General features: G+C 35.3%; 4 protein-coding genes across 8 annotated transcripts; 3 read left to right on the plus strand and 1 right to left on the minus strand.

Annotated features, from left to right (window-relative positions):
- The first annotated feature begins 657 nt into the window (after positions 1 to 657).
- LOC121257276 lies at positions 658 to 5,695 on the plus strand. Of its 4 annotated transcripts, none has more exons than XM_041158224.1 (5): positions 658 to 1,513; positions 2,724 to 2,958; positions 3,093 to 4,329; positions 4,787 to 5,397; positions 5,494 to 5,695. In XM_041158224.1, the coding sequence occupies exons 3-5, from the start codon at positions 3,472 to 3,474 to the stop codon at positions 5,600 to 5,602; spliced, it is 1,578 nt and encodes a 525-aa protein (XP_041014158.1). In that variant the 5' UTR covers positions 658 to 1,513; positions 2,724 to 2,958; positions 3,093 to 3,471; the 3' UTR covers positions 5,603 to 5,695. The 4 variants fall into 4 exon arrangements, with proteins under 4 accessions (XP_041014158.1, XP_041014161.1, XP_041014162.1 ...); XM_041158228.1 differs by having other exon boundaries at positions 659 to 1,513; positions 2,724 to 2,832; positions 3,530 to 4,329; XM_041158227.1 differs by lacking the exon at positions 2,724 to 2,958 and having other exon boundaries at positions 3,530 to 4,329.
- A 1,609-nt stretch (positions 5,696 to 7,304) lies between these two features.
- On the plus strand, positions 7,305 to 9,077 carry LOC121257277 (protein GOLVEN 6). Its single transcript, XM_041158229.1, has 4 exons — positions 7,305 to 7,571; positions 7,654 to 7,712; positions 7,829 to 7,892; positions 8,539 to 9,077. Exons 1-4 carry the CDS (start codon positions 7,472 to 7,474, stop codon positions 8,709 to 8,711), a joined length of 396 nt encoding a protein of 131 aa, XP_041014163.1. The 5' UTR covers positions 7,305 to 7,471; the 3' UTR covers positions 8,712 to 9,077.
- Positions 9,078 to 11,141: 2,064 nt separating this feature from the next.
- On the plus strand, positions 11,142 to 14,329 carry LOC121258774 (the record flags this gene model as incomplete). Its single annotated transcript, XM_041160315.1, has 6 exons — positions 11,142 to 11,553; positions 11,642 to 11,745; positions 11,907 to 12,011; positions 12,921 to 13,119; positions 13,860 to 13,912; positions 14,105 to 14,329. Coding segments are annotated over 6 exons (924 nt in total), but the record flags the coding sequence as incomplete, so codon positions are not given.
- A 2,348-nt stretch (positions 14,330 to 16,677) lies between these two features.
- LOC121257278 (transcription factor BIM2-like) lies at positions 16,678 to 22,017 on the minus strand. 2 transcript variants are annotated; one of them, XM_041158233.1, is made up of 8 exons: positions 21,854 to 22,017; positions 21,496 to 21,611; positions 20,913 to 20,997; positions 20,335 to 20,404; positions 20,148 to 20,243; positions 18,741 to 19,156; positions 17,841 to 17,970; positions 16,678 to 16,933 (listed from the first exon to the last, which is right to left on the minus strand). In XM_041158233.1, the coding sequence occupies exons 2-8, from the start codon at positions 21,605 to 21,607 to the stop codon at positions 16,832 to 16,834; spliced, it is 1,011 nt and encodes a 336-aa protein (XP_041014167.1). In that variant the 5' UTR covers positions 21,608 to 21,611; positions 21,854 to 22,017; the 3' UTR covers positions 16,678 to 16,831. The 2 variants fall into 2 exon arrangements, with proteins under 2 accessions (XP_041014167.1, XP_041014166.1); XM_041158232.1 differs by having other exon boundaries at positions 21,496 to 21,671; positions 21,854 to 22,016.
- Positions 22,018 to 22,777: the final 760 nt, after the last annotated feature.

Below are 22,777 nucleotides of genomic sequence, written 5' to 3' on the forward strand. Positions count from 1 at the left end.
CAATATTATTGTATAATATATTATACAAAATATTATATATAGATAATTTTCCTTTTAATAATATATCTCACTTTTTTTTTCAGATGAAAGTGACAAGACTTGCACAATTTAAAATTTTATCTATCATTACTCTTGTAAAATGGATAAGAGGTGAGGCCATTCAAAAATGAAACAGAATTGAAAATAATAATATTTTTCATTTGAGATTTTGCCATTTCATTCGTATCTTTTACTAAAATATATTGCAAATAGCTTTATATGCTTACCATTTCAGAAAAAAATGTGATAAAATTTAAAGATGAATTGTAATATTTTTTAAAATAAATAAATAAATTAAGGTTTTTGTATAACTAGTTCCTATTAAACGATCCAAGAGATAAAGTGTATTGACTAATCATTAGTTAGTCTTTAAAGTTTAAATATATGATATTTCGTATTTATATTACATTTTTTGTCATTTTTAATTTGATGAAAAAGTAAATTATATAAGATGTAGAGTAAATGAGATATATAAAACAGGTATTACAGTATTTTTATAGCATTCGGATAATTATAAATATTCAACAAATATTATAAAATTTGATTTATATATTCTATTTTTTTTAACCCGAATAAATAAAATCATTTATCCGTAACTTTAGGCAGTAGGCAGGTCAAAAGTCAGATATCGTTAATGAGCTGCTCTGGGATCCTCAGAATCTGACACAGCAGCCTTATAAAACCTGGAGGCTCCACATTTCTCTCTCTCTCTCTCTCTCTCTCTGTTTCGCCGTCCTGTTTTCCCGGCCAACCGTGTCGCAAGAAACAAACAAACAAACAAGCGGGCAGTCCCTCCCTCCGACGATTACACTTGAGGTTTGACTTCTGGGAGACACAGCTCAGGTTCTCCGACATCAATGTCAGACTCACTTCGAAAAATATTTTAAGGGTCAAAGCCTCTCCTCAGAACGGATTTTTACAGCGCGGAAGTCGAGTTAGTCTGGAAGATCTTGTACGGATTATATAAGTTAAAGATACTATTGGAGTGGGGGAGAGAGAATGATTCTTTTTTCTTTCTTAGAATGATTTTCCGGGAAACAGGACGGAAAAGAAAAAGTGGGTGCGCAGTGGTAAATGACAAATTATGTAAAGAGCGGTGGAAGAGGGAGCGAGTAATATGTGTGCTAAATTAAATGCGATAGCTAACAATATTAATTAGGGGACCGTTGTTGCACATCTCTCTGTTCTATCAGATAGTATTAATTGCAGAGAGGTGCATCTCTCCTGCCCCTTGCCTTCTCTTCTCTTCTCTTCTCCTCTCCTCCTCTCCCAGTTGTGAGTTGACCATTTATCAGGCTTTCCTAGATAAAAATAAATAAATATACGCTTCTTTATAACTAAAATCTTTCTCTCGAAGCTGGCTACATGCGTGCATACTCTTCTTCTCCTTCCTCTCGCCGGCTTGGGCTTTGATTGATTTCGAGTTCAATTAAAAGCATGGGATGTCTTTCTCTCGGCTTCTCAACCACCTCAGGTTCTCTCTCTCTCTCTCTCTCTCTCCCTTCCTGTTTACGATCTGGGAGAGTGACTATTTATTCAGTTGCTATTTTTTTAATTTGTTGCTATTTTTTTTTATCATTTTGTTTTTCATTCTCGTGGGTCTGTGAGTTGGGTGGCACCGATTCAGATCTTTGATATTCTGCCATTTGATTTTTATTGATTTTTGGCATGAGAAGAAGTGAAACCCATCTAGGATTTTCTGTGTTAGTTTTTGGATTTCGCGTCTCTTTTTTTTCTTATTATGGCTTGTGTCCAATCAGCGATTCAGAGGTATCAGACAAATTAAACGAAGGTGGGAATTTGAACTTTGAAGTTCATACTAGCTTTTTCCTTCATTTTTTTTGGAGGGTTATGATATCGCTGTTGAAAATTCACGGAAGTTCAACTTTTTCCGTCTTTAAGTACATTGAGAACCGGCTCTAGATTCCACATAATCGACCTAGAGTTTCGCTCTCCGACTATAGGAAAATTAAAAAATAAAAATAAAAATCCATGGAGTCATCTCCTTGGATCTATTGCTGTACACTGTTCCTGTTGCATTAAACAGAGACATGCTTTTTAAAAAAACTAAAATCAGAAGTTTCATCGAGGCTTGGTTTGCTTTTAAATTCAGTATTGTTTAATGTTATTTCTGCTGGAAACTCAGCAAGTTGCATGTCTTCTTTTCTTTACTTACAATCATGACTGTTTAATTGAAAATTGGATATTCTAGATAAACGTTTTTAAATTTAGCAACAACCAGTGATAGAAAGCTATGATTTCTCCTTTTTCTTTAAGTTAAAGAGTTAATTGGTGGCATTTTGCTATATATAATGGATTTGGATTGGTGGTTAAATCCAGGATCGTGTAACTTTTTAATGATAATGTTAGCGTGGCCTTAATCTTTCCATTGCTGTGCGTTTCCGACCCATGTTTTACATTCTTGGTCTTACCTGTTCTGTTGCATCGCTAGATTCACGCAGTTTTTCCAGTTTCTGAGACTTTCGATGAGACCTTTTTCATCAGTTGATGTAGAATATATGAAACCAGGATTTGGTTATGGTTTGTTATAGTGCAGTGAACCGGTGAGATCTTGTTGTTCTTTCTTTAAACTTGAACATCATTATGTCAATTATTTCTTTCTTTATGGATTTTTAATCGAAGAAGGTTATATTACTTAATTTGGCTTGCATTTTGATGGGCAGGGTCGCTTAGTTGCTTACACTTACCAGAGCTATTGTAAGCTTGAAGTCTCACACACAGTTGCTTCAGGAATTTATTCCATCTTTCCCTTCCCTGTAGGCATGAAACTTGGTAATAACATAGTTTTCCCTCTCATTGGAGTCTATTTTTTCTATGTAAGTCCTGGATCTGGCACATTTTTTCTTTCTCCACATTACAATTAGCAGCCCTATGTTGTACAAGAGTGGGGGAGAGTATGTTGTCTCTGAAAGAATCGAAACAGCTCTGGTTTTACTTACCAGAGTCATGTGTTTTCTTCTCATATATATAGCTAAAGTCTCCGTTTCTTTTGGCAATCTAATTATTTTGAATATTTGTTGTTACGGTTTGAGCTTTATCCTTATCAGTCTCAGCATTGGTAGCGTAAGCAAGTTTGATATAGGCCATCTATATACTTAAATTCTCTCCCTTGATGAATGGAGTATTCACTTGAGAATCCGACTTCTTCTAGGTGGGTTTATTTCATGCACTGTTAGATGAATTTGGTGAACTAATGATGCTAACATGGCTGTAAAACTAATTCTGTTAAACCATGCACTGTATATGCCCCTGTTCGTTTTCCTTTGCTATTGCTAAATGTCTCAGAATGAGCTAGTATAACTTTCTGTTAGGCCAAGGCACTTTTGGTCTTACTTTTCCATGAAGAACATTTTCAAACTCCAGAGTCACTGGATTCATTTTTGTTAGTCCTTAATATGATACAGAACCTGAATGATATATCTTCCTGGTTTCATTTTCACTGTCATTCCAACATTTAATTTATTTGCAGATAGTGAGCCAGTGCTTTCCCAGTCAACTCTTGGCCATAAGACTGATTCAAAACCTTTTGAATACGATAACAATGTCCTGGCTTCTGCTATGAAGTCTCAAAATCTGGTCATAACGGAAAATCAGGAGAGGCTTTCAAAGGGCACTGAGAGAGATGCAGTGCAATTACCATATGCCATAAATGACAGAGATGGTTGGACAGCTATAAAATTTGATTGTTCCATGATCATGGATGATTTGAAAAATGAAAGTGAAGATGAGGTCAGAGATTTTGTTGCATCACATACCCATTCTTCAAGAAAAACAGGATTTTTTGACAAGGACTCGGATTTTGTTATGGACAAAGGTGTTATGGAATGCGAATTGCCAGAGTTGACAGTTAGCTACAAAGAGAATGGTTACCATGTTGTCAAAGACATCTGCATCGACGAGGGAGTGCCTTCCCAGGAGAAGATCTTGTTTGGGAGTAGCAGAGATACGAAGACTGTGCTCATTGTTCATCCTCCTGAGAAGGATCAAAACAAAGTATTGTTGAAAGAAAAAGATGACACTGAGATTTACAGTCCAGATGAATTAATGTTTTCGTCAGAAAATGATTCGAAGAAGAATTCAGCTAATCAATTCGATTCCAAGGATTTGATACAGACAGAGGAAGATGCCACTGAGAGTATTCTGAATGATGCCACTGAAGAAAGGTTTTTACCTGGAAATAAGCTTCCAATGCTGGAGAGGGACAAGCGTGCTTTCCACTTAAATTGTTTGAACATTGACAGCAAAGACGTGGAACAACATCCCTTTCAGGTATGCATCTCAGAGTTGAAACAATTGTGTGATATACCATAACAAACGACTAATGATAAATTCATTTCCACCTTTGTATGAGATCAACTATTTTGGCACTGTTTTTCATGTTTTCATGTTAGTAAATAAGTTCCCTTTCATTGGAGGCTTTTTCCTTCCCCAACTGGGAACCATACTACTTGCACGAAACTATTCCTGGGGGATATGAGGTTCCCCTAATTGCCATACATCCGAAGAGGAGAAAAAACTGGTTTAAAAAAAAAAAAAAAAAAAAAAAAAAACTTCATTTCAATGATCAGAAGTTGATTAGCTGGAGTTGTGATCATCGAGTCTCCAAACAATAACAGTACAAATTGTTCATGGCTGAAATTCAGTTTGATGTTGGGTGAAAATCCTGCTTATGCTTGGGAGAGTTGTGTTTGAGGATGCATTGTAGATTCTAATGATTTAAATGCAGGTGATCTCTGGTGAAAATGTAATCTTGGCTAGCCCTGCTTTGGTGTCTGGAGTTGAAGAATCAAACAATAGTGGCAGGATTTCAATGTTGGCAAGCTCAACTTCGGTTTATGCAGCGGAAGAATCTAACAATAGTGCTGTGGATTCTATGTTGGCAGGCCCTGCTTTGGTTTCTTCAGCCGAAGAAACAAACCACAGTACTGGGGCTCAAATCTTGGCAACCCCTAATCTGGTTTCTGCAGCTGAAGAATCAAACAATAGCAGTCCTGTCAATGAGTTCTTTTACAATAGCAAGGAGGAAAGAGGAGGCATCACTTTCGATTCTGACTCTTTAGCACCTGCAGCTAGTGCCAGACAGGAGGGTCCTGAAACTCAAAATACGTCTAAGTTTGAAAATTTAATTTCTGATGCTCATGATACAGATTCGAGGCAACTTCATCATTCTCAGGGAGAGACAAGTTTTTCTGCGGCAGGTCAGGGAGAGGAGATTTTTCCCGTGGTGGGTACCTTGTCAAGTCTTATAAATTACTCTGGTCCAATAGCTTACTCTGGCAATGTCTCTCATCGCTCAGATAGCAGCGCCACCAGCACGCGTTCCTTTGCCTTTCCCATGTAATTTATTGTACACTTCTTGTTTCTCCTTGTGTATGCTTTCCATATAATCAGATTTACCAACACATTGAAATTGGTTGATCATCATGTCTACAGATTACAGTCTGAATGGAATAGCAGTCCAGTGAGAATGGCAAAAGCTGACCGGAGACATTTGCGGAAGCATAAATGTTGGAGGAAGGGCTTTCTTTGCTGTAGATTCTGAATGCATCTTTTCCATCCATAGGTTGAGAATCTGATTTTATTTGTACATCACCAACAAAAGTTTAGTTTATTGAATATATATGATAAATTTATACATCCTTTTCTCCAGCCTTGGTGTCTACTATTTGTGCAGTAGGGTTTTAGTGTCATGCATGAAAAGTTGAGATGTAATTAGCAATGTCTTATAATTTTCTGATTATCTGCATCTTGATTTTCCGTCAAAAATTAGGCCCCGTTTGGATTCAGAGATGGGTTGAGGTGAATAATTGAGATGGTTTTAGATGAGTTGAATAAAATATTGTTAGAATATTAATTTTTAATATTATTGTTGTTTTGAGATGTGAAAAAGTTGAATTGTTTATTATATTTTGTGTGAAAATTTAGAAAAGTTGTAATAATGAGATGAGATGAGTTTAGTCAACATTAATGATTTTCTGGTTTTTGTTTCATTGTAGGACCAGTTTATACTCAACGCCAGTAATTCATTCAAAAACATTAGAAGTGTACATGTTTGAGAAATACTTTATAAATCTTCTGCATAAATCCTCGTACAACCATTTTGTGAAGTTTGCTGGACTGAATGGGGTTCCCACGCAGACACATAAATCATCATTAGTCTGTTCATCAATGACCCACATGCATCTACTAGTTCCTATATTTGGAATTGCATGCATTCCCCTCATTTCTTTATATTGACTTGAAAAATTAAAGATCTCTTTGAAGTTTGAAGACTGTCGTTTGTTTTTACAATTTCTCTTAACTCATCTCATTCCATCTAATTATTACAACTTTTTTAAATTTTCACAAAAAAAAAAAAAAATTTAACGTTTTCAAATCTCAAAATAAAAATAATATTAAAAAAAATATATTCTAATAATATTTTATTCAACTTTTTATTTTAATCTCAACGCATCTCATCTTATCAGCAAAAACAACTTTTTAGTACCATTTCATCAAGTAATTAAAAAGGGAAAAAAAGTGGATAAGTTACACATTTAAAACCTTAAATATTCCCTCTAAATTAGCATACTTGTTTGCAATCTATTCACTATAGGCCCTCAAAATCTTCATTTTACCACCCCAAATTATTAATATTTTTTAATTTGTTCTTTGCTTTGAGATCTACATATATATCCATTAAGATCATGTTGCAAAATCGCTTCTTTTTCGTCCACATTAATCATTAATGACCATGGAGTAGTGAATGTCAACTTGTAATTTCAAATTGAGGGTAAGTGATTGAAGAGGTGGAGTACTGGAATTTCCCATTAAAACACCAAAAGAAGAAAAACAAAAAACAAAGAAATCTTGTTGCCGCGCGAGCACAAATCATGGCGTTGTGTCATTGCCCCTTGGAAGCGTGAAGGAGACTTTAAACACTTCAACACCCTAACGAAGCATGAAGGATAAAACAGGCTATTTTAAATGTTTCAATATGGTACGTGAACTGGCCTGCATCCCTTGAGTTGTGGAAAAGTAGAGGGCCGGGGATCATGATAATTATTTTGAAGCACATCACCCATGAAATTAAGTATCAAATTTTCTCTTTCACCGTTGATCTGTTCCTCGTCCTTCTCAACATCAATTAGAGGATGAGAGAAACTGAGGCCGGTCCCACTGTATTTGGTGATAAAACCAACGACCCAAGGGCGTGAAGCTCCTTAAAAGGGACGAGATTTCCACGGATCACTTGGTACTTGTTTTGGAACTCTGTATTTTGTGCTTTGTGTACTCTCTCTCTCTCGTGGGGGTTTCCTCCCTCGGTGATTATAAATCAAACCCATTTCCTCCTTTTGCTGATATAGAATCAATTCCACACCCTTAAGGCAAGTCTTACATGCAAGTGGCCTCCTAGCTAGCTAATATAGTAATGGAGCTGATAGTTATCACTACGCTGTGTGTTCTCCTCTTGGCTTTGCTTACACCGTCTGCTTCTCTGCAAATTCGGGCGCAATCATCAGATGACAACGGTAAACTCTCTCTCTCTCTCTCTCTCTCTCTCTCTCTCTCTCTTCAAATATTTACGATCTCATTACTTTGTATTACGAGCAGCCAATGAAGTTCAGCATGATGCTCTCCCTGCACTGCCAAGGAAGATCAGACTCTTTGAGGTAAACATAGGAATCGGCCATTTGAGATAATATAAGAATCTTGTCAGGTAGAAAACTTTTCTAAATATCTCTGCACTGCCATTAACTTCATTCTTCTCTTATTTCCTGAACATCAGGATAAAGGATATCGAAGTCAAGATCATTTCCAAACTTACAATGGACAAAAGGAATATGTTGCAGGTGATTAACTATATATAATTCTTGTAGTTCTCTTTCGTTAGATTCGCCAACCACATTCTCAGCAGAATACTCTCGGGTGTCGTGCGTGGCCACGACATGAACATTATTCTTCCCTTATTTCTATTTAGGTCAATTTATAGCATATCTTGGCTTTATATATGCGTTATGAACAGTATAAAACATGTCCTTGTACTTTTGATCTGGTGGACCTTTTTCAGGGCTCCAGGACACAGAAACGAGCCAACATTTCCTTACTTGCATGCACAATTTTACCTTTCTTTTCTTTTATAGATTTGAGCACTTTTTCTTTTTTTTTTTTTTTTTTTTTTTCCTATAATCATCAAATTTGAAGCAGCAGTGCAGTACGTGTGTGTATTTCAGATAATTAACAGTAATTTATTTCGTAGCTCATAGCTAGCTAGCGAAAAGGCGATCCTCTTTATAAATGCTGCTCAACACATGAGTACGTAGTATCATTAGTAATATTATAATGACAGAGAAGTAGTTGATCATTGCGAAAAATCTCTGAACATCCCCAATATATGTAATGTTGTCTTAAACTTGCTTCGGGACTGAGATAAAAAAGAGGTTTTAGTTATGTTTAATTCTGACTCATTTTTGTTATTTAATGTGACATGATGCACAGGCAAGTCGTACGACAAAGATGAGCAAGTGATGGTGCATGGGCATGGGAGGCAAGGGACACGGCAGGAATGGGTGGATCAGGGGGCAGAAACTTCCCCATTTTACACAATGGATTATACCCATGTCAGAAGACGACGCCACATTCATAACAAGTCCATGCCAGTTGCTCCATGAAACATAGGAGAAGATGTCGGATTTCCTTCCCGGAGCAGATCAGAACACACAGTACTTCTAGCTTGTTTGGATACAGTTTTGCAAAACTAAACATCATCATCATGTTTATTAATGTAATTAGGGAAATGAGGAATGTTTTGTCTTCTTCTATATATTCATATGAGGTTTGTGGCCGACATAAAGGAGCAAAACCCTAGGAGTTGTTAGAAACAAGAGGTTCTTTGTCTGATCTCCTACTTTTTCTTGCTAGTCAAATGTGGGGTTAGAAACCCAAGTATATCAGGACGGTGTCACGACTCACGATCGATCGAGTTGCATGCTAATTACGATCATCTTTGTACTAGATGGAGGGAAACCGAAATTTGAAGGGAGCTTGATTTAGTAAACAAGTTTTGTTTATGCGGTGAAAGTGGGTATGACACGCCATGCAACCGGCCTTTCGATGGTGTGATCGATACAGCCGCGATAGATTTGAGCATGATAAATTATATATTTTGCAGTTATAGAACGTGCAACCGTTGCAAAAAGAATAAATAAATATAGATATCGCATAAAAAAATTAAATTTTTAATGATAAACATAATTATTTTTTAAAAGATATACGTAACATTTGTACAATTTATAATTGTATCTAGCATTACTCTTTGAACATTAATTTTAAATTTACTATATATATTCTCAAGTCGGTATGTAAATCATATATCATTCACGTTACCTAATTTATAAGATTTAGATTAATTTTAAAATTTATCTTTCACGTCAAATTATGACATACAAATTTTTATTAAATATACTGCTCTACACATCGATCGATTCGATAATAAATTTTTTCTTAATTCTATTATACACGTATATGTACGAGTTCTTCTATTTATAATGTAGTACTTGACACTATGAATCTACGCTGTTTGGAGTGGATCACATGTAAGAAAAGCTTAAAAACTTTGATTATAATTATTTTTCAATTTGTGATGTAAGCGGTACTATAGATCGAGCGGTACATACATGCATAAGATTATAATAGTATATATTTAAGAAACTCCAGAGGGAAAACTCCAAAATTCAGTATGTTTGCGGACTTTGCTCGTTCAGAAGCGTTGTTTCTATTTCTTCGTCTATTTCTTCATGATTTTCTCCCGTTTCTTTCGTTTTTGCAGCGACAAAGAACAATATGAAGGATTAGATGATCTAACTCCTGATAATTACACGTGTTAAGATATAAAATAAATAATAAAATTTATATCTTTTTATTATCTTAAGCTTTTAGGACAATCGGTAATTTTACATGATATCAAAGTAAAAGTCTTTAATTCGAACTTTGATTTTACACTCTATCTCATTTAATTAAATATTTTCTATGTTAGGCGACCCATTAAGAGAGATTAGTTTAATTCACACGTAAGCGAGAGTATTAAGATAAAAAATAAATAATAAAACTTACATCTTCTCATCAGTTTAAATTTTTAGAATAAATAATGATTTCATAAATGTACATAGCCTACCAAGCGGATTTTTACAATGTAAAAGAATAAGTTAAAGGCAAATGTGAAATGTTACCCCCAAATATTTTCCAAGCAATGAGTAAACGATGTTTTTGAAGGGTTTAACCCTTTTTCTTTTTCTTTTTCTTTTTTTTTTTTCAAAAAACAAGGATCAGTAACACTCATTAAATCTTTATTAGCTCTTACAAAATTCAGATAATAATGATATATTGTACCATTTTATTATTTATTAAGAAGTCATGCATGTTAAGTTCATGCACAAATTTTACACAATAAAACCTATATACTAACGTGGATTAATATAATAGTAATACTTTATAATAAAAAGAAATTTATAATATTATGAATCACATTTAAACCAAGTACGTAATGTATAAGATTTGGTGTGACACCAAATATTTTTGTTTATTCTTATCTTATTATATTAACATGATATTATTTAGCAATTGTTAAGTTTATTATTTTTAAAAACTAATAATTAATAGGATCCTTGATAGGTGATATGATAAGGTTTTACGTGTATTGTATAGATAAGTGTTAAAATCATATAAATTTTGTAAAAATAAATTTATAAATTGACGTAATTTTATATAAAATATTAGATATGTTTAATAATAAAAATAACTTTACAATATGATATGACATATCAATTCAAATAATTATTTTGTGAGTTTATTTTTTTGAAATCCATTTATAATTAAAATACTTTTAAGTTGTATAATATAAGTAATTTTAATCTTTTTTTATTAAAAAATTAAAATATTTTAAATTTGGATAGTGAGAATATTGAGAATTATTAAAAATATTTATGAATAATAATAAAAAATAATAAAAAAATATTAAATAATTGTAAAAAATACGTAGAAAATAATAAATAGTAAAAAAATATGTAAAAAATAATAATCTCACTTGCCAAACCAAATCTTTTTCTGTAAATCAAGGATATTCAGAGGAACGCGGAGGGCCATGGAAGACATGGAAGAGGGCAAAGAGCTTCGCAGAAGAAGCAGCGAAGAGATCCCAGACCCTTACGAACTCCGTCACCATATCCGACCTTGGCTCCGAGACCGCCAAGAAATCCAAGGAGCTAACCGCCGAGGCCTCCAAGAGGGCCGTTCAGAATAAGACCGCGGCGCTCAAGCAGGCCGATGAGATCCAGTTCAAATCCCTCTCCCTCCCCGACATCATCCCCTCTCAGCTCTCCTCACTCTCCGTCTCCGCTTCCTCGGTTTCCGCCGTGTACTCCCAGTCGGAGCTCCGGAAGTTCGAGGTCACCGACGATGTGCACGAGTTCGTCAGGGGACTCACTTCTACCACATTCCTGAATTTTCCAATCCAAGGTAATCTGTGAATGCCATTTTGATTATTTTTGTTTCATTCCTCCCGCTTGGATTTTTGTAATTGATGAGTTGGTGGTTGAAAATCCAGAGGAAGCAGAGGCGTCTGATGTGGCTACGACGGCGTCGAACGTGAGGAAAGATCTGACGGAGTGGCAGGAGAAGCATGCTACTATGGTTCTTTCTACTGTTAAGGTGAATTTTATTGCCGAGATTTGGGTAGTTATTTGTTCTTGGTTTTCAAGATTGGTGATTTGGCTTTTGGTATGGAGTACTTCTAATTTGTGTTGATGAAGAGATGCTATGTTTGGTACAAGCAAGATTGTAAATATGCGTTATAAATTTTCTTTTTATAGGAAATTTCAAGATTAAGGTATGAATTATGCCCGCGAGTTATGAAAGAGAGAAGATTCTGGAGAATATATTTCACACTTGTGAGCAGCCATGTCACATGTGGCTCCGTAAGTAGCAGCTTATTTGAGTGAAGCACTTTTGCTTTTGTTGATGGATTCTCGCAAGATTTTACATGTTGCATTGAGCTCTATCGAGATTCCAAATTTGTTATAAATATGTTAATGTTGCTGTGGGTGGTGAGATATCAATTTAACCTGTGAAAGAATTTCATTTAATAAAAATAATTTTACACGACATATTTTTTTTCTCTTAGTCGAGAATTTTCATTCCTATGGAAAAGTGCAAGAAGTACGATGGAATCTTACTTCGAGTTTGGGAGCTTCTGCCAAGATTCAGCTGCCCAGTTAACAGTTACTCTGGAAAATAATAAAAATACGTTAGGTAACTTACTAGATGCTTACATCCTGCTCGATCTATCATATTTATTTATTTTATTTATAAGTGTTTGTATCTTATTATCTTTGAAGGATTTGACTTCTTACACAAATAGCGAATTATTTTGGAAATTACACTTGAACACCCTCAACGTAGGGGTGAGTTGTACCGAGATGTAATTTGATGGTTGTCTGAGATTGGAATGGTAGTTTAGGATCGTAATGTGTCTTTCAGCTTTCGGAAATTAGTAGAAGGGTGATCTGCAACTGATATTTAACATATGCAATCTCATCTGGTACCATTGTTTAGTGTGCTGCGCATGAAGTATTATCCATTTTATATAAATTTGTAAAATTTCTTAGTTTTTTTCACAATATTAGAACGTAATAAAATATCCAAATATACTTTTTAATTCTTTTCATATATATTTTTTAAAAGTACTTCTTTTGGTGATTGTTCTTATTTTGCACATCATTTTATTCTATCATGACTGAGCTGGTTTGGTTTTAATGTGAAGATACTTGAACTGTTCTTAACTAACATATACTCTCAACGCTTACAAACCTACTGTCAGGTTTGAGAAGCAATACATGGAGAAGGCTAAGCTCAAAGCAGCAGAGGACATAAAAGACGATAAAATGAATAAAAATTCTGTAGAAAATGTGAAAGCTGAAGGGATGGAGAAGAACTCAAAGGGTAAAGCTACCAATTCATCATCAGCTGAGCAGGACTTGGACACGTTTCTCTTGGGAGATCTTGATGACAGTGATGGGGGTCCAGGCATGTTCGCTTCATCTGTTTATCATATGGTTCACAATATCCAATCTTCAAAATGCCTGGTCCTAGGAGTATCAAACTAACTGCATTCTAGTCACAGCATAATTTTGCATGTGTTCTGTTGTGCATGATGCATATCACTGTCCATGGCTTGTCACTTGGCATTCTGCAGGAGTTGCTTATTTAAAGTTTTAAGGTCTTCCACTCTATCAATCATCTTTCTTTTGGTGACAAAAGTGATCTTCTGTAAAAAAGAATGGGAATGCCAAAATACAATGTTTTCCAGTCCCACTTCTGTTGTTGTTGTTGTTGTCGTCGTCATCGTCATCGTCGTTGTAGTAGTTGTTGTTGTTAATATATAAAGAAACAATGTGGCAGCATAATAGCAAGACAGTACCATAATAATCACAATGGTGTTTGATAGGGTGAGTTCATTTGTTGAAATCCTATGGTGTTTAATTTTTTAAATGCTTGGTAAAATAGTTGGTGGAGATATTTAAAGATTTATATAAATGCTATAATCCGATTCTGCTGTTAACACATTATTTAGTATTGTCACATGGAATATGTTATATATAGAAATTTTATTTTATGAAAGGGAGTCTCAAGTGCATGGGAACCCCTAACTTCTCCTGATTATTTCTGATGCCCCATGAACTAGACTGGCAGATAATCTGTGCATGCTGAATTGTTTCTTTTTGTGTCCTTCTGTTTGTTGATTATCTTATTATAGGGTCTTTCAGATGAGGAGGGTGGGGGGAGCTTGGATGACGATTTTGACAAGATTGACAATTCAGTAAGTTTTACTTATCACACGAGTCACCCTTTCCTTGTTACATTCTCAAATTTATTGCCTTAATGCTTCACCCCTAATTTCACTTCTTTCAAATAAATAACTTATTTTTCGAATAAGCAATGAATATCAGCTGCACCAAATGATTGTTACCTTGGGTTCGTTGGAAAGTTAATTTGAAATGGGCAATTGCAGGACATTGAAGATGAGAAGCAGGTGAAGAAAAATGCAGATGTGAAAGTTTAGAGCACTGCCAATTCCGAGGGCAATATGGAGTAAATGCCAAGAGTTGCTTTTGTAACTAAAAGTAATGCCTCGCAGCCTGCCACGTATGAAATTTAATATTGTGATCTCATGGGGATGCAGTTTCTATATCATATACGGGATGGCAAATTTGAATTAGAAGTTAGTTAGTATGTTCATTTATTTGTTTAAATGTTATATAAATGTTGGTTAGCTATGATGCCTATTTGGCCATTGAAAACAACTGGGGGAGTTGCCTTGTACAGATGACTTGATTCCGCTCATTCGCATATGGTTACTCTGAACGTCTCATTTCAATAAATAAAGAAATATTCAGAGTATTTTAATACGATCTTTGTGGGTGTTATCTATCTGATACGTTTGTGCATGATGTAGGAGAAACACACTTCTTAATCTCAAACTATAAGGATTTGTTATATCTACCTATCATAGTTTATGGGAATGATTTATCTGCAGAGTGCAAACCCTACTCAGCGGTCTCGGCTATCTGCTCTTTTGTTTTCTTGGCATTAGGATATGTGAAGCCTCGAGTGTGCTTAGACAGGACAATGTGCCTCATCAATGCAAAACTATGTCGGGTTTGAAATCAAATTTTGATTTGGTTCCTTTTAAGTAGGGCTGTTCTCTGACCTGACCAAAAATGAACAATTTCCGATCCGACCCGAAAGTGAAGCATTCCGCTCGGACGATTACCCGACCCGGAAATAGTTTTGGAAGAAATAGGTATTCAGACCTGACCTTTTTTTTTATTTTTTGTGGGAAATAATCTATATATATACTAGAAAAATTTTATCACTGCTCTTTTGTGATTTTATACAAGAGGTTGTGATTGTGCACTAATTTGCTAGTGGTAGGACCAAAAGGAGTTTTATTTTTACTTTGGGAAGCACCAAGTAACAAAGGTCATTACTTATCAAAAAAAAAAAAAAGGTAACAAAGGTCATCAAAATTCTCCAGTTAGTTCTTTATCCTCCCTCAGATAAGGTGGTATTGGTACCTCAAGGTCCACTGCTTGATAGCAGAATAGCACTTGGAAGATAACACCCGCCTATACACTTTGAATAGTTGCGGACAAAAAAAGTAAGTTTGTTTTTGCATGAGTAATACTTTTTTTCATTCTAGATTTTGTCATCCTCTATCATGCCTACTATGTAGCACATTTTTAGTGATTTTCATTTAAGTAATTCATAAAGGCAGCCACCTGAAATGTATCACGTCAACATGTGAGTGAGGATGATCAAATGTAAGATGGAGTAGTATTTCTCTTTTTGCATAGACCTCTAACAATTGGTTAGAACCAGGCAATATGGTTATCCTTTCACCTCAAATGCAAAAGGTTTATGCACAAAACCTTCCTTGAAATGGGTCCTCTTTTGCATAGAAAGTTGCTTCCGAGCACAAGAGCAAAGGTTCATAATCCATTATAAATAATATACCTTGTGAAATAAAAAGAGATAACTAATGGTCTAACAAAATATGATCTCTTATTCAAAAGAAAAGTACGAAAGACGAAAGCAATGTTTTTAACTTTGGATAAGCAAAAGATTCCCCAATCCCATCATTGTGGACTACTACAAAGTAGCTATCCATGTAGCAAATATAAAAAAAGATGGAACAAATTAATTTGTACCAAGTTGGAAACTTCATGCAAGCGAGAATGTGGTAGAAATCGTTGGAGTAAAAAACTTCCAGCAGACCGTAGGATCTGATTGTATCCCATTTTAGTCGGCATCTAATTATCAGATGTTTTGAGAAAACAAAAAGGAAAGTTCAAAAAATGAAATAAAAAGAGAACGCGTTGCAAGCAAGCTTACCGAGTGAAATGCAACTCCAAGAGATGTTCTCAGAGATTCGAGAATATGGCAAGAGTGGACGTGTTATTCGAGATACAACAATGGAGATCCCAAATTAGGGTTCTCTAGAGAGGGACTCAAGGACTGGGAGAGAATGAGAGCTGTGAGGGATCGAGAGAGTGTGCCCTCTTTCAATGCCGGTTTCAGCTAAAAGCGGGAATCGGGTATTACCCGATTAAAAAGCAAATGGGTATCGGTTATAACCAATTCTGTTTTTACACCTAAAACGGGTTTGATTTACAGGTCGGGTCAGAAATTTGTTTGGGCCGGGTGGGCGGCTTTTTTGAACAGTCCTACTTTTAAGGGTACATTTTGAAGTTGAATCCAATCCTTTCAGCTTTATTAGGAGAGAGTCCAGGAGGGATTCACTTGTAACTGTCTGTGTCAACAGAAGACTTGATAACTGAAAACGAAGCTGTTGATGAAAGTTAGATGGGGGCTAAATATACCAGCTGAGTTGTGGCCAGTGACAGTGGGCTAGGTAAATGCAACATTTGCACCAAAGAAATGCACAACACAGGAATAACCAACCTATGTACCAGAAAATTGGCCTGCGGATGCCTCCATTCCGACACATTTGAGATTAAATATGATAACAGAGTACAGGCAATCTCATCACTCGGACTGATTCATATAAGGAACACCAGAATAAATTTATAACTAATGGAGCAATTCTGGATAGAGATCACGAAATAGTGTTAAAAGTTTAAAACCCGCATGCACAATAACCAGGAGATGAAACAGTAGTAAGTAAGCAAGTAAAATCTTGGATAAATCAGAGATCCAAGGAATACACATATTAGTTTTATGTTTTTAGCCGCTTTTGATCTTGATCCGAGTCCTCTCTGCGGCCTGCATCTTTTAGATGTGCCATTGCTTGATGGCTAGAGGGGGGAATCTCGTGATCCTGGAAAATGAAAGCATGGTACCATTATCTATATTTACTTATACAACAAACTGTGACTTCTTGAAGTCCAGAACTTGGCTGAAAAAAATGAGAAAAGAAAACAATCCACTTTCAGCAGAGAGGAAAATAAGAGGGAAGGAAAGGCCAGCAGGAAGAAGGGCTTTGTTTCTGCAGGTGTTAGAAAAATGGATTTTACTAGCAACTCCGGTTGCTTGAGAAAAAGACAAAGAACCATTAAAATATCCAAGCTTGTCTAATTTGTATTTTCAATTTTCGTATACCGTCTTTGTGGCAACCAGGAGTAGGGGTGTAAATTGGTTGGTCCGGTCCGTGGGGTGATAGACTGAAATTTTCGGTCCATTTTTTCCCCGGACCGGTAGCTATCGGTCCGTTCGGTCTAGCCCAATTTTTTTTTTCCTTCTGTTTTTTTTCAGATAAATTAATAAAAAAAAAATATTTAAATTACTAAATTAAAATTAAGTGAACATTAATGTGGATTAGTTAATTACATTAATATTAAGTTGTAATTACAATTTACATATTTAAAATTTTATATTGTAAATGGTGATAGGTTAGATAAAAATTACATAATTAATTATACAATTATTATATAAATAATATATATAAAATATATATTTTTTATTTTACTATTCGGTCAGTCCGGTCCGGTCTGGGGTGGAAAGACCCTACCCTGGGACCAGACCGAAAACTTTTGGTCTTCTATTTCATGGACCGAGACCGACCGGTCTCAGTCTCAGTTTGGTCCGGTCCGGACCAACCAACTTTCAGCCCTAACCAGGAGAGGAAGGGATGAGAGTGAAATGTTCAAACAATAGGAAGACAAAGTTGACAAACCTAAAGCCAGCTTAGCCAACTCTCCTGGAAAAACCAATTGTCTGATTTATACCTTTGGGGTGGATGTTTCTGAAGTCATCCCTCTGTTTCGTCTCTTCCCAAGATCAATCTGCACTGAGACGCTGGCCTGTGACAGATTCACCCCTGCACTCTGCAATGCTTGTGCCAAAGCATTCAAAAGCCTGGCCAGCACCAAAACCAATCTATCAACAGCTAATACATTAGCACCTGAACCTATTAGGCTTTGTAAAAAATGATGTAAGTACATGCCATTAGCAAAATATGGTGTGAATTTCAGTTAGCAACAAACTATTTTAAATAGGGCAACTTTCTCTTTAAGACAAAAAAAAACTTGCTGGCGCAGCTGGATCATTACTTGTCAGCAATGCCTGCCCAAATTCCATAGTGGGCCAAATAATTTGAGCAGTCTATGAATCGCTTACAGGATGGTAACAGAGTTGTGATGGCTTCACAAATATCAAGAAAGAAAGCCAAGGAATATGAGAACATAAAAAAAGTTCTAAATTTTGTATGCATTTAGTCCAATATTACTGCATATAAAGGAGCTGATTCAACAAGAATGGGGACACAAAAAAATTCTCCGCCTGCCAACAATTTGCTTGTTGAGGCAGTCTGTCTAAGTCAAATAATCACGACCAATAATCTAAATAAGCTAGCAAAGGAAATGCATGACGCATATGCCTCAATTAAACTGTAACTTAGCTTCTTTAGAACAATGAATCAAAGCAGATTGTCAAGGAACAGGCAGTCATGCATCATAACTGAAACAAGAATAAGGGGACAAGAACTCACTAGATGAAAGCAAAGATTATAGGACTCCATATTTAATGGTATTAAACCATAACATGCCATATATTTTTAAATCTTAAAAAGCCTCATAGCTATAGGGAAAAACAGAACAAGAAATACAATAATTTTTATAATTACCCACCCATCAGAGTAAACGCTCGAGATGTTAATTGTTCCCCCTTCAACTATCAGCTCCTCCTGTTGGTTCAGTGTTTCACTGGTCGTTGGACACTCACTTGATTGTGCATCAGAATACGGCCCCTGAAGAGGATGGGCTTGCACACCATCACTTCTGACAGAAGCAAGCGCGTTGGTTTGCAGAGGCATGGGCAAAGTTGATCCTTTGTTCACTAACTCAGGTTGCAGATCGATCGGTTTGCAGGCGATATCCCTGCTAGGATCAGATTCTACACGTCTCTGTGTGCTTGTAAGCATGGTTGGGGTTATAGAGACATTATTCTCGTCAAACTTCCCAGGAAACGTCGACCCCATACCAGAAATATTTTCTATGGCTTGAGGGTGGCCAACGAAATTCTGAGCACGCCAGTGACTATTTCTCTGTTTCATGCAAGCAGGTGAACAAGCTAACAGTGACAAGAATTCCAAAAGGCAGACAAGCTTCCTATTCTAAAGAACTCCTTGATCCCTTGATCCCTCTTCACCACCCTTTAAAATTCAATTAAAAAAACTGCTCATTTGCTAGGACAAACTCATCACTTAAATCATTCAGTAAACGAGTATGTTGTTCAATATTACAGCAACAAACAAACAAGGTCTCCATTTGAACTGTTGAGACTCAAGCTTTGGCATTACACTTATGATCAACTTTGACAAGGCCTAGTCAAGGCTCAAGAAAATATATGAATGCCAGATAAATTCAAGATATCTTGCGTATAAACAATGATTATAATGATATAAGATATAGATCAACCACGATAATTACTATGCTACACGTGCAAACAAAAAACAGAGCAAATTGAAAAATTTCGTGCAAATCAGATTTTTCAAAACTTTTTTTGATTAGTAATTAAGATTTTATTGATCATAGAGATAGTGATACAAGAAATTCATGTAAGTTCATACCACTAAAAAAAAATTATAAACGTCCAATGGAATTGAAAATCTCATGCAAATAAGGTTTTTTTAATTACACTAATTTTAAAGTTTAGCTCCCTTTTTAGAGGATTATGAAGCTTTGCAAAATAAATTAATTTGGATTATGAGTTTCTAGCCCCAAAATTACAGATATTTTATGTGTCAATACGTTCAAAAAATGAAAAGCATATGTCTAACTACAGTGAGAAGTTCACTCAAGCATAACATCATCCTTCATTAAAGGGTCCACGTGATTAAATGCCCTTATACCTCAGCCCCAGTACCAAAAGCTTATTTGAACTCGATTAATTCATAGATAAATTCCATTTCAAAAGTAGCAAAGACTTTCTCAAGTATGTCTGCTCAACGTTACATGTGAGAACTCAATTAAATACAAGCATTCAGGTTGACCTTAAACATAAACATTGCGCGAAGCCAAGTAGAAGAAATTTACCCATGGCATCAACTTTGTAGGCTCGGAACTCCATCCCTGGTAAGAACCCTCATTTTTTTGTACCTTTTCTTGTAAATATTGAACATACTCAATCACCTGCAATGAAACATTGATCTCCGTCAATTAATCACAATAACTAACAACTAATTTTAAAAAGTGAGTGATAGGTCATTCACTAATGATCTACCTCCAGTAGGAATGATGCTGTATCTCTCTTTTGATCACTATGGGGTATGAGATCTCTCAATATCTGGAATCTGAAAGAAAAATAAAAAATGTCAACAAGCTCTATTGACTTCAGAACATGTAATATAGAAGTAAACTAAACATTCAAACATCTGAAAATCAATCAAAGAGCATGCAATAATGAAGCTAAAGGCATCAAGAAAAAAAAAATCATATTGCACCATAAAGCCTTGTGGAGAGAAAATTATTGAGTCTGCATCACACACTCCACTATCAGTCCTTGACCACCTGTGGTGAAAAAATTCTAGTGGTGCGCCCATTAAATATTAGATATTCATGATGGTATTCATGTATGGACACACAGAAACACTTCATAAGAGGGTAAGGCAGATAATTCCATTAATGAAAAAATCTACTAACATTCAAAAAATATATTTATAGTAACTGTTATCAAAACTGTTAGCTCTTAAATCCATTGTTATCAAACCATTACGGAACAAACGTCGTTGAGAGATTGAGGCTATACTGCAATGATATCAGTTAATGCTACCAAAGTTGAACGGTAGCATTCAAACATACCTCTCGTTAATTTTGCTCCTCCTTCGCTGCTCTGTGACTGAGTGTTTTGACCGTATCGCACTTGCCTTATCATTGTTCTTAGGATCTAGTTTCATAATCAACATCCCAATGTAAGGACTCCAAATATCAAAGGCAAAAATAAATAAATAAATAAATAAAATGCAGTCATTACTCCTTAGTCAAATCCAAATTTTCCAAAAATCAAAATATACGCCTAATTGATAATGATGCATAACCAAAAGAAAACGAAAAGGCTTAACTTCACCCTTTTCCGAAAGAATCAAGAGCAAATATCGTCTGGACCACTCAAATGTAAAATCCAAATTTTGACACAGAGAGAGAGAGAGAGATAGAGAGAGTGAGAAACGCCTAGAAATACACAAAAGCTCAAAAAAGAGTTCATTGTGGTTGGCTTCAAAACAAAGTTACAAAGCAAATATTAAAACGAAAGCATCGATTTATTACATAGCCTCGTATACTAGGGAAATAGGGATCTTCCAGAATTGGATCTAGCATAACACATACCATGTCAAGGCCCAAAAATGGAAAAAAACAGAAGGATTTGTCTGAATATGAAAGAAACCTTTGCTGCTGGCGTTGTTGTTGTTAGCAGTGGAAGAAGTGCCGTATTTCTTGGTGCTGAACTCTTCTTCCTCGTACTCTTCGTCTTCCTGATTACCCTTCCCTGTTCTCATCTCTCTTTATCACGAGGGAAAAAGGAAAAGAAAAAACTAAATCTTTTCTGCTCGAATTTTCTCTCTGAATCCGCAAAATAACCACAACGAAAAAGGAAAATATAAAACCGTAAGATGCGTTGCGAACGATGAGGGAAAGGAAGAAGAAAGAGAAATTGGAGAAATAGTATATGAACTGAAAAGAGCTTAAGTAAGAGTGACTGAACGGCAGATATTTTGAGAAATTGATGAGAGTGGGCCGTTTACTCTGAGTTTAGGCTTTTCTCCGGCCACCGGCGGCAGTGGTTAAACGAAACCTCCGGCTCGCTCAATGCCTGCCTACTTGCTCGCTGCGACGCCGATGCCTTCCAGTTGGAGAGGAGGAGTGGATGACAGCAAGAGTCAGCTCACGTGCTTCTCATGAGCTCACTTAATTAGTCCTTCCCCCCATTTTTATTTTTTTTTAATAAAATTTAGGTTAATTTTAGAAGTATTAGGGGTTGGAAAAAAAATTGAAAAAAGAGAAAAATAAATTGGTTCATAGCGGAAAATTATCAATGAATCAATGTTTAAAGTTTAAAGTATAATATTTCAATTTGTGGCTATAAGCAATAGAAGACGAGATTATAGAACGTTTGGTAAATGGGGTGAGATGTGAAATTTTTAAAATTTATTTCTTTTCTAAACATAATTTAAATACAAAATATTTTTCAATTTCAATTTCAAATATTCATATTTTTAACCTAATCATTACATAATTAGTACAATTTTTACAAATTTCAAAACAAAATACATAAAAATTAATACAAATTTTTTAAACTTCAAAATAAAAATTATATTCAACCAAATTTTTTATTTAATTTTTTCTCTCTCATTTCTCAAAATTCAATATATATATATATATATATACAATGAGGAATTAAAGAAAAAAAATAATAACTAGAATATTAATACAAAAAACATAAATCATAATTATAAATGGTTTTTAAAATTAAATATATGTTCAATAAAGTTATGTAAAGTTTCTTTTACCTCAAAAAACAAAAGATGGGTAACTTCTTTGCCCGTAAAATAAAAGGGGGAAAATAAATAAAAAGAAAGTGTCCAATGTTTGTATAGAAGGACAGGATTGACAGGCTAGAAACATCCAAATTCAGACAAAATAGTTGGTTCACATGTTACATATATATT

The sequence above is a fragment of the Juglans microcarpa x Juglans regia genome, chromosome 3S (genome assembly GCF_004785595.1).
Source record: "Juglans microcarpa x Juglans regia isolate MS1-56 chromosome 3S, Jm3101_v1.0, whole genome shotgun sequence".
NCBI classification, from domain to species: Eukaryota; Viridiplantae; Streptophyta; class Magnoliopsida; order Fagales; family Juglandaceae; genus Juglans; species Juglans microcarpa x Juglans regia.

Bases quoted from the DNA above. Each gene is read 5' to 3' on its own strand.
- LOC121257276 (XM_041158224.1), top strand. From the start codon at position 3,472: ATGATATATCTTCCTGGTTTCATTTTCACTGTCATTCCAACATTTAAT. The intron at 4,330-4,786 runs GTATGCATCTCA...ATTTAAATGCAG, and splicing joins TGGAACAACATCCCTTTCAG to GTGATCTCTGGTGAAAATGT. The intron at 5,398-5,493 runs GTAATTTATTGT...TCATGTCTACAG, and splicing joins CGTTCCTTTGCCTTTCCCAT to ATTACAGTCTGAATGGAATA.
- LOC121257278 (XM_041158233.1), bottom strand. From the start codon at position 21,607: ATGAGAACAGGGAAGGGTAATCAGGAAGACGAAGAGTACGAGGAAGAA. The intron at 20,405-20,912 runs GTATGTTTGAAT...TTTTTCTTTCAG, and splicing joins AGGAGCAAAATTAACGAGAG to ATTCCAGATATTGAGAGATC. The intron at 20,244-20,334 runs GTAGATCATTAG...GTTTCATTGCAG, and splicing joins CAGCATCATTCCTACTGGAG to GTGATTGAGTATGTTCAATA.
- LOC121257277 (XM_041158229.1), top strand. From the start codon at position 7,472: ATGGAGCTGATAGTTATCACTACGCTGTGTGTTCTCCTCTTGGCTTTG. The intron at 7,713-7,828 runs GTAAACATAGGA...CCTGAACATCAG, and splicing joins GGAAGATCAGACTCTTTGAG to GATAAAGGATATCGAAGTCA. The intron at 7,893-8,538 runs GTGATTAACTAT...CATGATGCACAG, and splicing joins ACAAAAGGAATATGTTGCAG to GCAAGTCGTACGACAAAGAT.